At 40.3% G+C, this 12,243-nt stretch overlaps 1 protein-coding gene and 1 long non-coding RNA gene across 2 annotated transcripts; both read right to left on the bottom strand.

Annotated features, from left to right (window-relative positions):
* Positions 1 to 1,943: 1,943 nt before the first annotated feature.
* On the bottom strand, positions 1,944 to 2,652 carry LOC144462246 (uncharacterized). The gene is made up of 2 exons (XR_013490585.1): positions 2,128 to 2,652; positions 1,944 to 2,065 (listed from the first exon to the last, which is right to left on the bottom strand). It is a non-coding gene; the product is annotated as an uncharacterized LOC144462246 (long non-coding RNA).
* Positions 2,653 to 3,303: 651 nt separating this feature from the next.
* Positions 3,304 to 11,593, bottom strand: LOC144462245 (interferon-induced very large GTPase 1-like). Its single transcript, XM_078166043.1, has 6 exons — positions 11,453 to 11,593; positions 11,113 to 11,190; positions 10,895 to 10,973; positions 10,532 to 10,795; positions 9,951 to 10,211; positions 3,304 to 8,137 (listed from the first exon to the last, which is right to left on the bottom strand). The coding sequence occupies exons 2-6, from the start codon at positions 11,152 to 11,154 to the stop codon at positions 3,441 to 3,443; spliced, it is 5,343 nt and encodes a 1,780-aa protein (XP_078022169.1). The 5' UTR covers positions 11,155 to 11,190; positions 11,453 to 11,593; the 3' UTR covers positions 3,304 to 3,440.
* Between the last annotated feature and the right edge of the window lie 650 nt (positions 11,594 to 12,243).

Raw genomic sequence — 12,243 nt, 5'->3', positions numbered from 1 at the left:
TCTTATTTATTTATTTATTAGTGGCGTTTGGATTCAGTTACGGCAGACGGATGGCAATCTGAAATGGAATGAAGCCCACAGACGGCGGAGAGCAGCTACAAAACAGTAGTGGAACGCGCCCCATCCGCCCACAGCACAATGCTCTTAAAGCCCCATGCTATCAAAAGCTGGCAAAATACATTTATTTTATTTTATGGCCTTGACATTAACCTGTCATATTGTTGAGTTATCAAGGACACTTCCGCGTTTTTGTGTGTATACAGAGGAAAACGAGGTTGACGTGACGTGATTGAATCAAGGAATCCGTGTGTCCACCACAGGAGAGGATCCTAATTGACTTTACATTGGCATTGTTTTCGTGGTGGCAGCACGTAATTTCAACCCATTACGTGCTGCCACCACGTAATGCGGTGTTAATAGGTCGTGGTCATTTCACGTATTTCTGTGAGATCAGGTTGTTCGTATCACCCCACCCCCCACATAAAGGAATACTCTGACGATTTGGGAGTTATGCCCTTTCTCTATCATTTTCATATTGAGAAAACGTGATCGGTATCTTTTTTGTGTCTGTACATCCAGTGGCTGGGTCTAAGCGGTTAGCATTGCGCTTATAGGGGGTCAGTACGTCCTACGCTGTGATCCGCGGAGGGATACACCGGTGAGTAGGCACAGACATAGCTTGTAAACAAAACTCAGCTGTTTATTTAGCCTAGCAATATCGCCGGACTATAGTGGCTGCAATGGACGACTTTGAACGCGATTTTGAAGAGTTTCTTGTAGCGGACACAGATCCAGAGCCATGCCTGTTTGAGCCGGAGCATACAGATGAGGAACTCCATGTGTTGGATGCTGAGCAGGCGAGAAGAGAGGCTGAATCCTCCGCTCCCATTTTGCTGCACAGAATGGGACTCGGTGCTACCATCGTTGTGGAGATATATCATCAGGAGGAAAAGCGCCGCAGAGAGTGCATCACAAGGAGTGAAAACTTTGCAGCAATCACTAATCCTGGCGTGACTGAAACTTTTTTCATGTTCCTAAGATGAACTGGAAAAAACGCCCCAGGCCTGCAGGAGCTGATGGACAGCTTTCAGTCGAGTGAGTAATATCGTCTGTGTCGTCTCTTTGTGAGTGACCTAGCGTACCTGTCCCAGAGCCAGCTGCAGCTGTTGCTCACCGGTGTATCCCTCCGCGCAAGATGTACTGACCCCCTACAAGCGCCAAGATATCCATCATGTTGTCTCAATATGAAAATGATAGAGAAAGGGCATAACTCCCAAACCGTCGGAGTATTCTTTTCACATAATAATGCGGACTCAGCAGATGACTTGTTAACTGTTTATTCCTCCTTACACCGAACATACACGGCTGCTTCTCATTGTTTCCAGTAGCACAACAACGGTTACTACATTACCCAGAATAACTTGAGGCTCACACTACTACGGTAGCCTTAGTAACTCAAAATACACCACAGATTAGATCAGAACAGAAACACGACAGGAGAATTTACTGAGTAATTTTGCTGTTTCCACTAATTACTTGGAGTGACCTGACGTTAGTTAATCCTCTCACTCTCCAAAACAAATGCATGCGGTAATTGCCGGCTGCAGTCGGAATTTTACGACATCAGGCTGTGGGTGTCATACCGCTTTGACCAAAGGGGCGCTATAATCAACGAAAACGAAAAGTTCCGCACAGCTGCTTTAATCTTTCTTTTTCTTTTTGTCTGATGGGTTTCTGAGGGTAATTTAACAGAATTGTTATCTAGCTGGAATATTCAGTACTCACCTCCAGTGCTTGTTGGCAAATTGACACTAGATAACAGTTTTATCTATGGCATGCTATCAACTCATATGAGAACAAGATGCTGTTTTTTTTATCAGAGTGATATTCACAGTTTGTAACAGCCAAGAATGGTGAAAGGTTTCAAATACAGGACGCCAGAATTGAGACATGTACAGAAATCAATTTATTATGAGTAAAAATCAAAGGTGGAAGATTTTACAATAGGACCCATTTACAGCTTTTATTACATGGATGACAGTTCCCCACAGATCTGACTGAGGAACTGTCATCCATGTAATAAAAGCTGTAAATGGATGACAGTTCCCCACAGATCTGACTGAGGACATTAAGTGGGCTAAGAGTAACACTGACACTCTGTCATATATACATTTTGACACCACCACATTTAGACTGAATGATTGTATCCTCCATTAAAGTAAATATGTGGCATCAGATAATTCACAGAAACAAAAGCATTCTAAATTTGAGATAACATAGATTTTAAAAAGTTAATATTTGGCACCGGATACTTAAAGTAGTTCTATATCACAATTTCTACATTCAGAACATTAATATAGAACTAAACAACTGTTTGCTCAGTAAAGATATAGTGGAGTCGTGGCCTCCTGAGCAGATAATATAGTAACACTACCTCTGTGTGTTTTATAATCCAAGCTTCTCTGTTCTTTGTTGTGGTAACTAGTCCGGCTGCCCGTGCATGTCAATGCATGTGATTCCCTGTGTGTATCCCACTGGCTAGCTAATCGCTGGCATTATGCACTGCGTGTATATGGAGGTTACCACGAGTAACTCCATCTCAACCCATGGTGGTGGCACAGCATTGTTGCAGAAGCATAACTCCCACCCTCTGAAACGTTAGCTCTGCCAACACTGTTACCTTGTTGGCACTGTTTGCACTGTTAGCTGCTAGCAGCTGGCTCAGCCACCTAAATATTGAGAGCCATATGCAGACAATCCTGGCCCAAACTCTGAATCATAAATATGCTCTGCATAACGTATAGAGCTATTTAAATCTAAATAAAAACATACATTACAAATGTTAAATTAATCAATAAAATAAGCCAGTAAAGCAAGACAAAAACTGTCTCACGTATAACCCACATCTTGACATCTTTTAATACAGTGAAAAAGTAAATATTTAGCATCAGATGCTTTACAGAAATGAAAGCAAATTGATTCTAACTTTTTCTTTTAAACAACTGCATATCATACCTAATCAGATTTTTTTTAAAAAGACAATACCACATAAAGTTGTAAATATTTGACATCAGATACTTCACGGAAACAAAATGATCAATAAAAGATTACATACGCCATTTGTACCTCTTGGCATTTACATTCTAATGATATTCATCTGTCACACAAAATCATGAATTCAAACTCAAATTTAATCAAACTGGAAACGTTAGTATGTGTCCTAAAGTATCAAACAGTATTTAAAAGTATTCTCATAAACATAAACATAGAACTATTATATTTGTAAGCTGCAGCTGCAAATAGCTTTGTATCTTATAGACAACATGTTAATATTTGTGCTCTAAGTCATATTAAACAAGTAAAATGTAAATATCCATGTAATGATAGTGAATGCATGTTAGTAGGATGTGCACCTCTATAACCACAAAGCTTGTAGTCTCTCACCTGATATAAAAGCGTTCTCTGAGGCTTGCTTCTGCCTGCTTACGTGTGATACATTTCCAAGAAGCAGGTATGCTAGCAGGGTTTGCATTATATGCTACAGCAAACTTATCGTTGAACCTTGCCAGTACATATTTCCAGTAGTCTGATGCCTGAAGGCTTACGTCTGGAACAATTTTCCAGTCAGGAAAAATATCTTTGTAACGTTTGAAAGGGTACCAAATTCCATTTGTGGCACTGCAGCAAAAATGACTGTCACTGATCACAGAGTGAGAGCATATGTCAGTACCACATGTCCCACGCCACCTGACTTCACCCAGAGCCTGTGGCCGATGTAGTGACGTCCAGTGCTCAGTGTGGTCTTTTCCTCCTGCCTCACAAGGTGCTTTGCAGAATGGACACTGTTTAACACATCCAATCAGTCTGGTGAAAAGCTCGTTCTGAGGATTCACATGAAGTTGTTTTAGTTTTGTTTGGATGTTTGTTTCTTTAAACTTCTCTGTAAGAGCCTCTGCCATGTCCTTCAGACAGTCGGTGAGCCAGTGAGCAAACTGTTCCGGGTTGGTATTGTTCAGGATCATGAAAGCACCAAGAGCATCCTGGGAAATGACCAGTTTATCACCAAGTTCCTGACAGACATCTTCAACAAATTTTCTTAAGTTGCCACTCTTTTTGGTTTTAGCTTTGTTGATAGCATTAGTTATGTTCCTCATGCTAAACTGGAGATTTCGATACTCAAACTCAAACATGATAGACCCTTTTAAGAAGCGTTCTACTATTTGGTCGAGGATCCATTTCTTTACATAATACTCATATGAGTCAATGTAGCTCAGATAGCTTTCAAAGTCATCCTTTGTGAGCAAATCCAGTAAAAGTGAATACTGGAGGTATATTCGTGTGCTGAACTGCTGGCTTGTCATCATTTCACCAATGATATCAGGACCCAAGGAACGCTTGACAAAGTCTTCAACTGCAGGCTTCAGGCAGCAGTTTGTGAATTCTTCTGCCTTCTTCTGGCACTGGTCTCGTTCATGGAACAAGTCTTTAAAATCAGTGCAAAACCTTTCTTTGTTTCGATTCAGACATCTGTAGGGATCATTCTCATGTATGAAATCTTCGTGCATGATCTGAAACTGTCTGGCTGCATCTCCACAGATGTGCTGTTTCAGAGAAATTTCAAACTCAATCTCTGTCTTCACTTCCTTATTGTTTTGCAGCTTCTCGTCAATCATGTGGAGGATCTCCTGAATGTAAGTGTCATGGTAATTGCTTTTTCTTTCCACTTTTCCAGTGACATACTGTTTGCAATCTGCTATGATACTGTCAGCCATTTGCTGTACAGCCTTTATGTGATCTTCAGTGTTGAAGAACTTGGTGATTCTGTGTTTCAACTGCTTGAAGAATCCTTCTGCAGTATATCTGAAAGGAACAAGTCCACATTCTGACAGGGTTTTTTTACTGAGCAATTGACAGACATGACTTCCCTTACGTCTTAGATTTTCTCTCAGGTAGTGGTACACACTTGCAAAGACATCTGCAGGCTTTTGCTTAGAGAAGGAGAGTTCCTTCACCATTCTGTTCCACATCTTATCAAATTCTTTGTCCAACTCTTTGCCTGTCATCTCTACATTTTTTCCCCGACATTGTTCAATCAATGCACACACTCTCTCCTCTAATTCTTTTGCGTGGTTCTCCTCGATTTTATCAAGTTCTGCCATTCCCTGTCTGATGTCAGCTGTTGCTGTGAGTTGATTAAACACAGAGCTCTCCATTTCTCGTCGAAGGGTCTTTGCACTGTTTGCAAAGTCTTCTCTGTATCCTTCAACAAGATAGACGTGACCCTCTGTTTGCTTGAAGTACTGTGACAAATTGTCAAGAAGCTTTGTCTCCCATTTCATCAGCACTGTGCACGCTTCACTTTTCAAACAAGTGAGAAATTCTCTCATGTCAGCTATCTCAGATTCCACAGCAAATTTGCCAAAATTGGAAATTCTTGTCTCAGCATTTGTAACCCATGTGTACATTTCTTTTTTGAATTCCCATTCCCATTTGTTGAATTCTGTGCACAGCCTCACGTATGCATCAGCCACCAGACTGTTTCTGAAGCTGAAGATGAAGTTTTCATGCTTTACTGCATTCCACAGGTTTTTCATCCACTCTGTAAACTCCAAGATATTATTAGCAGATGACTCACAACGTCCCAAAATTTGGATTACATTTTTCTTGAGCTCATATACAGCTTCGCTGTACCCTGCATTGACTGGTGCCATTGGTGGGTTTCCATTCCAGAGTCCAGGAATGTACCAGTTCCCAGTGTCTGGACTGTACTCCATCACATCAGTGAAGCTCATGTTCTCCTCTTTCTTTTCCATTTTGGCTGCTGCCTGGGTCATCTCATTTAACTGCTGCAAGAGCAGTTTCCTGTCTCGTAAGTTCTTCTCATGAGCTGAAACATCCGACACATTCTGGTGGACAAACTGACATTTGGGCTTTTTACCCACCTCTGTCATCCTGAGAAAAGCATGCACAACTATTTGTAGGATGTCTTTCATTTCAGTTGAATTCTCCATTCCGATATTGATGATGGTGATATCACTCAGCCCCACAACAAGTGTTGCAAGCTCATTGTCGTGCTCATGGCTATTATCCAGTTGTGCGAGCTCTGGTGACTTTAAGCCCTCAGTGTCAATGATCACCATGAAGTCACAGTTGAGGACTTTTTGAACATCTTCATTGATTCTGATGAGCAACATAAAGGCACCTCGAGTGCATCGCCCACTGCTGACTGCAAACTGCACTCCAAACATGGTGTTGAGGAGAGTAGACTTTCCTGTGCTCTGAACTCCAAGAACTGTGACCACCAGTATCTTGTTCTTAGGAGACACCAAGCCATTGAGCTGAGAGAGGACGTCACTCACCCATCTGAGAGGTATGTTGGAGGCATCTCCATCTACAAGCTCAAGGGGAAATCCATCAAGTAACAATTCTGCACATAGTTTGGGCAGATGTTGAAACTGTTTTCGTGATGGGTGTGTTTCTGGAAGAGACAGTGAAGCCTCATAGATCTGACCCATTTCACGGAAGAAGTGTTCAGTCCCCAGTGAGCTGTTGGAGAGTTGTCTGTCAATTTCTTTGATCTCCTCTTTGTTCTCAGAATTTTTGCATTTCTTTTTGTACTGATCTCGGAGGCCAGACAGTTTTTCTCGAGACAGGTTATCAAGGTTCATTCGCATCCATTTCAGGAAATAGCACCTCTCTATCCCTGGTCTTGTTATTGCGTTGATAAAACACGTCATTGCATTTGACATGTCACAAGTGTTCTGTTTTTTCCTAAGTTTTGTTTTCTGTACCTCAAGGTCACTTTTGTACTTTTCTACGTTCTCAGACCCAATATTTCGGAGCCGAAATTGTTCCTTCTCCAAGCGAGTCAGTTCCTTCCATATTTGGCCTTGCAGGGGTAGCTGAGTGTCTTTGCATTTAAGGATGTCTTGAATTTCTGCAGTTATGGCATCTGCATTTTTCTTGGCACTCTGGCACTCTGAAGAGTCTTCATCAACCAAGATTCCCAGTTCATGGGCAATGTCAGCCATCTGCTCAATTTGCATCTTCATCTTTGAGTTCTCAACTACTTTGCTGACTGTTTTCCTCAGATTTTTAACAAAGTCTGCATCATTCATCTGCTTAGTCTTTAAAAGGATGTTGCTGTTGTTCAAGCCCAACTTGGTTGCCACCTTCTTTACAGCATCAACACTGAAGTGCTTACTTTGATGGTTACCTACCAAAAAGATCTGTGCCTTGTGGCGTTGGTTGGTGAGCAGCTCACACTCAGAGTCCAAATTGTCAAAGAACACAAAAACTGCTGCTGATGTCTGACACAAAAAAGAAAATTGTGTTTCAAACGAGGCAATGTCTCCACGAAGGTTAGCTACAGCTACTGGCTCACTGAAAATATCCATGTTTTTGTTCCCACAAGGAAGGTACCAAGTCATTTCAACCAGTCCATTGGATATTCTCCTTGGACTGTCACCACACTCCATGTTATTGTCACCACACTCCATGTTACAGTGAACAAATGTATCATGGTACTGCTGAGAATTGCTCAGAAGCTTATTGAGGATCTCTGACTTGGACAGGGAGCACTCACCCAGTCTCACAAAAGATATCATTGGAAGTTCAGAGAGAACAATTCTTTGTTCAATGAAGCCTTTGGACTCTGAAAGTGACTGAGGTCTGTACTTTTTAACGATTTCTCTCATGGCCCAAAGCATGAGTGTGCACTGCTTTGTGTCACAATTGGGAAGCAACAGAGGCACAGAAAACTGACACATAGACATTTTGAGTGCCATTTCCTGTTGTACAAAAGCATCAGACCACAGAAAGAGAGCAGTGATTATGTCAAGGGGGTTTAACATGTCACCTGAATTTGTGCTGCTGACCAGATTATCAAGATCTAACTCTGTATTCATGGACTGATCACTACAGTTTGACTCACATGCAGATGTACATTTCATATTCCTAGCTGTCACATTAACCATCATTAGTTTCTTCAGAAAAACACATCGAAGATCTGAATTACACTTGGCAGGTTCATCAGTAATGGTCCTCTCGTCAATCTGAAGTACTGTGCTCAGGGATAGCTTCTTTTTGTCCTGGTACTCCAGTCCCAAATCCTCCAAAAAACTCTGTAGTTGTGTCTCTATAGACATAAAAAACAATTAATATTAAGCTCATGATGGTTTTTTTTTTTTCAATATTTTATTTCATTTTGCCCTTACATAGTTTACACCTCGCTAATACTGAAGCAGTCTAATAAAACAGCTGTTCTTTTGAGTAGTGTTGACTCAACATTCTGGTCCTTTTGAGGGCTTTATTTTGTGGTGCTGTTGAATTGCATAGTCTCATACTGACAGGTGCTTCTGATACTTTGTCCACACCATTTATATCTATGAGGTCAGACTATTACAAAGAAACTATAATGCAGTACAGGTAAACACCATAAATACTGTACATCCTCCAATATGCCCATGAAGTTGAATTGACATCTTTTAAAAACACTTTTAAGAAATACTAAACATTATAATCTCAATGTTGTATTATTAGACTGCAATAGTTTTAGCTAGTTGCACCTAATAAACTGGCAACTGAGACTTGAGTAAATGGATTTGCAATGTAGAAATAATTTAGATTTATAAACACTATCAAAATCTAATGGGCAGACTGCCGCTGGATTGTCAGTAAAGGACTGGAAATACGTGGAAAAGGTCATCCTGTGCTTCAAAATGTTGCAGATTCATGAAAATGCTGACTTGTTAACCATATCAAAAGATTATGAATATAAAACATAAAGGTATAGTCGGTTTTAAGATGTCATTAGGTATTAGTGTACTTGCACTATTGCTGGCCAAAAAAATTCACTAATTCTTTTGTACCGATTCTTTTGCAAGTTTGATTCATACCAGATCTACACTGTTACATACAGCCTCACACTTGAAAGGTGACATTATGCAAAATGCACTTTTTCATGGCTTTTCAACATTGGTATGTGTCCCTGGTGTGTTGAGAGATGGAGCATGACCTATTAGATTATGTCCCTGCACACTGACCCTGAAAGGTGTCAGTGATTCATGAGGATTGACCACTGTCTGGTCACATGGGTGTGAGGAAAACCCTGGATTAAATAAGTAGACTAGACCTGTGGCTGAGTATTAGAAGAGACATAGTGGGGAAGCAGGGAAGGTCACCTTTGCATTAGTTGCATGTTGAGCAGGAGCCATTTGCTTACACTATGATAGATTGTGCACGCCAATTTCCTCCTCCATTTTTATTTAATAGCTTAGTTAAGTTATAGGTCAATAGGGCATGTGATGCAATAGGTCAAACTGATTAACATTTTATTTTAAGAGCACCATCTGCTGGACCACAAGGCAAACTACTTTAAACTCTGTTGCAGTTACAGACTGTACATTTTGATTACATTTCAGTCATATACAGTTTGAATGTATTTTTTCCCCGAAAGTCTAGATTAAGTTTGGATTATGAAAATAAAAAGGGACAGCCCCAGAGTCTACTTCTAGTGCTTGGAGTTCAGCCCTTGTTCTGGCAGCTCAGGAAGAGAGAAAGGAAAGATTTTGTTTTGACTGATACTGATGCTGTTCCTATTCCTCATCTTGAAGATCACATAGATCAAGTTCTTTCCAAGTACTGCTTGCCACAGCCTTGTCACAAGTAGGAATTCATATGAATTTTTACAAGTTACCAGGTAGACTGAGGCCATGTCCTCCTAGGTTTTTTTGGGAAAAGCCAGCATTAGCTTTTGTCAATGCCCAACATCCACTGGTTATTAAAACGCAGAGTGTTTTATTACTTTCATTTATATCTCTTTTATTTGAATAGTCTTTTGGAAACTTCTGCAGAGTTGTGGTAGAAATGTGTATAATGCTCAAAAGTCTGTGGTTTTATTAGAAAATCAATTCTTCTTTTTTATTGACATTATGATTTCTGTTACTTACTTGTGGTAGCAGCTGTTACAGCTGGCTTGCTTCGTCTTCCATTCCTAAGTTGTGCAGAAACCTGCAGGGAGTAACACACCCCTGGCTTCAGGTTGCTGAAAGTCTGGTTGTTTGCGTCTGTTGTCAACACTTGTTCAGTTTCTCCCTCGCTGCAACAGGTCACAGTGTAGCTCTCCACTTCACCAGCAGGTGGGTCCCAACTCAGAGACACTGACTCACTGCTTATCTGGTCAACTGTAATGTTTGCAGGAGGGCTGGGCTCTGTGGGAACATCACAGTAGTTTCACTTATACTTTGGAATTCAAGTTCAGTCAGTGCTTTTCTGTATTTTAAAGTGGTGTTTAACTGCCAGGTTAAAGAGGTGTGGTAAAAGATAAAGCCACATATAATCAGGTCATGCACTTGTGGAAATACAAATTATTACCACATCTTCAGTCTAAAACTGACCTTTTTAACCAAATAAGAGCATACCTCAGTGTAAGAAATACATTTATATAGGTTATGAGATCAAAGACCATTCAGACAATACTTTCTATCTTTTTTGTTTGTTTGTTTTTTACTGATTTGTTTTACAGATTTACCTGTGAAGACAGATAGCGAGGTTGCTTTGCTTTGATTTCCATTATCAGCAATCCTTATGATGCTGAAAGTATACTCAGTCCCAGGATTCAGTCCCTCAACCGTCACAGTGCTGGAGTCCTCTCTGATCAAACTGCCTGTCTGTGTGTCACAGGAGTAATCTATTTGCAGTTTATACCTAACAGAGGTCTCAGTGAGTGAAAAGCCAAGAGAAACAGTCTCCTGGTCAGCACTGAGAACTGTTACATCTCCTGGTGGAGGAACGTCTGTCACAAGAGAAGAGAGGTACATCTCAGTATCTCAACATTACAACATGTAAGCCTATTTCGTTATAAATCAGATCAGTTTTTGACGGTCACACATACAGTCAGACTGTGATGTTGGTAAAGTAATCTTTCCGTCCTCATAGTATGACTCGGGGTAATCTGGGGCATCGTAGAACTCCTTCATTATTTAAAAAAAAAAAACAGTTTAAAAGTGAAATGAATCAATTTATAATCCCATTCAATAGCTTCAAGGAGAAATATTTGGCTTGTAATTTTATTGTTATTTAAGTTTAAGGTTGTAAAAACGAGCTGTTTACCTCTTCATCAGAGTTATCCATTGTAGGTACGCTCTCAGCCATCCCACACTTGCTCCAGATTATTCAAACTGCTTCTTACTGAAAGTTATAGAAATGAACCCTGTTATCAACATCTTCTCCAACAGTTATCCATATTAGACATGAATCACACAGCTAAGTGTACTCTGCAAACTGTCAGACTACAATATAGAATAAAACAACTACTGTAATGGGCACACTAATGGAGCTGTTAAAAATAGATAAAACACACTGAGTCACGCTTCTGTTTTATGGAAAGCCTGATATTTTTGCCGGACTTCAAATGAGGGAAACAATCCTTGACAAAGAGATTGTTGCTTACCTTTGTTGGAGTCATCTGTCCATGGTAAAAGTACTGTTCTGTTCTTTTATCCATGAATTTGTAGTAATTGTTTGTGCAGTATTCTGTTATAGGTTAAGTAGCTTTTGTCCTGAGGACAGAGCTCTGAACACGCCCTGACAATGCACTAGCCTACTGCCTACTTTTATTCTGCCGTGTGAAGTTACTTTCACTTTTGATTCCCAGAAACAGTTAACGGTTATGTGGTTTCCAGTAAAACAAAACTTATTTGTCTTGTCAGGAGGTGGTGAGGGGACGGTGGATTGAAAGGGCTGATTTGTGTAAAACTTTGATTTGTTGTGAACTAGTGGTACAAAGTATTAGAAATGGCTATCAGAAATAATTACTTATTATTGAAAATAATTATTAATTATATAGATGCCAAATAAAGCCAAATAATCAACTCAGTCTCATAAAATATGCTAAAATATCAATTTGGCACTCTGATTAATAATTAAAATAATAAATAAAGCTGCAAACAACAATGTACTTCAGCTAGAGGTGGTGAAGCCACTAACACTGATGATACCCCATTAGCCTCACCAGTGCTGGGCATTAGCGTTACTACAAGTAGCGAAGTTGCTAACTTAACCGCGTTTCTCAGTAGCGTGGTGGTAACGTCACAACTTTCTATCATTTCAATTCGCCATGATACTGAGGATAGGTAATGTGACTGACGCCAGCGCCACACCAAGGCAGGTAGACGACGAGGGAAGCACTTCCGCATGACATCACATACTGAACCTTCAGTTGATTCTGCTTGCTGCTTCGCT

The sequence above is a fragment of the Epinephelus lanceolatus genome, unplaced genomic scaffold (assembly GCF_041903045.1).
Source record: "Epinephelus lanceolatus isolate andai-2023 unplaced genomic scaffold, ASM4190304v1 scaffold31, whole genome shotgun sequence".
NCBI lineage: Eukaryota > Metazoa > Chordata > Actinopteri > Perciformes > Serranidae > Epinephelus > Epinephelus lanceolatus.
This window is presented reverse-complemented; position numbering and strand designations above follow the sequence as displayed.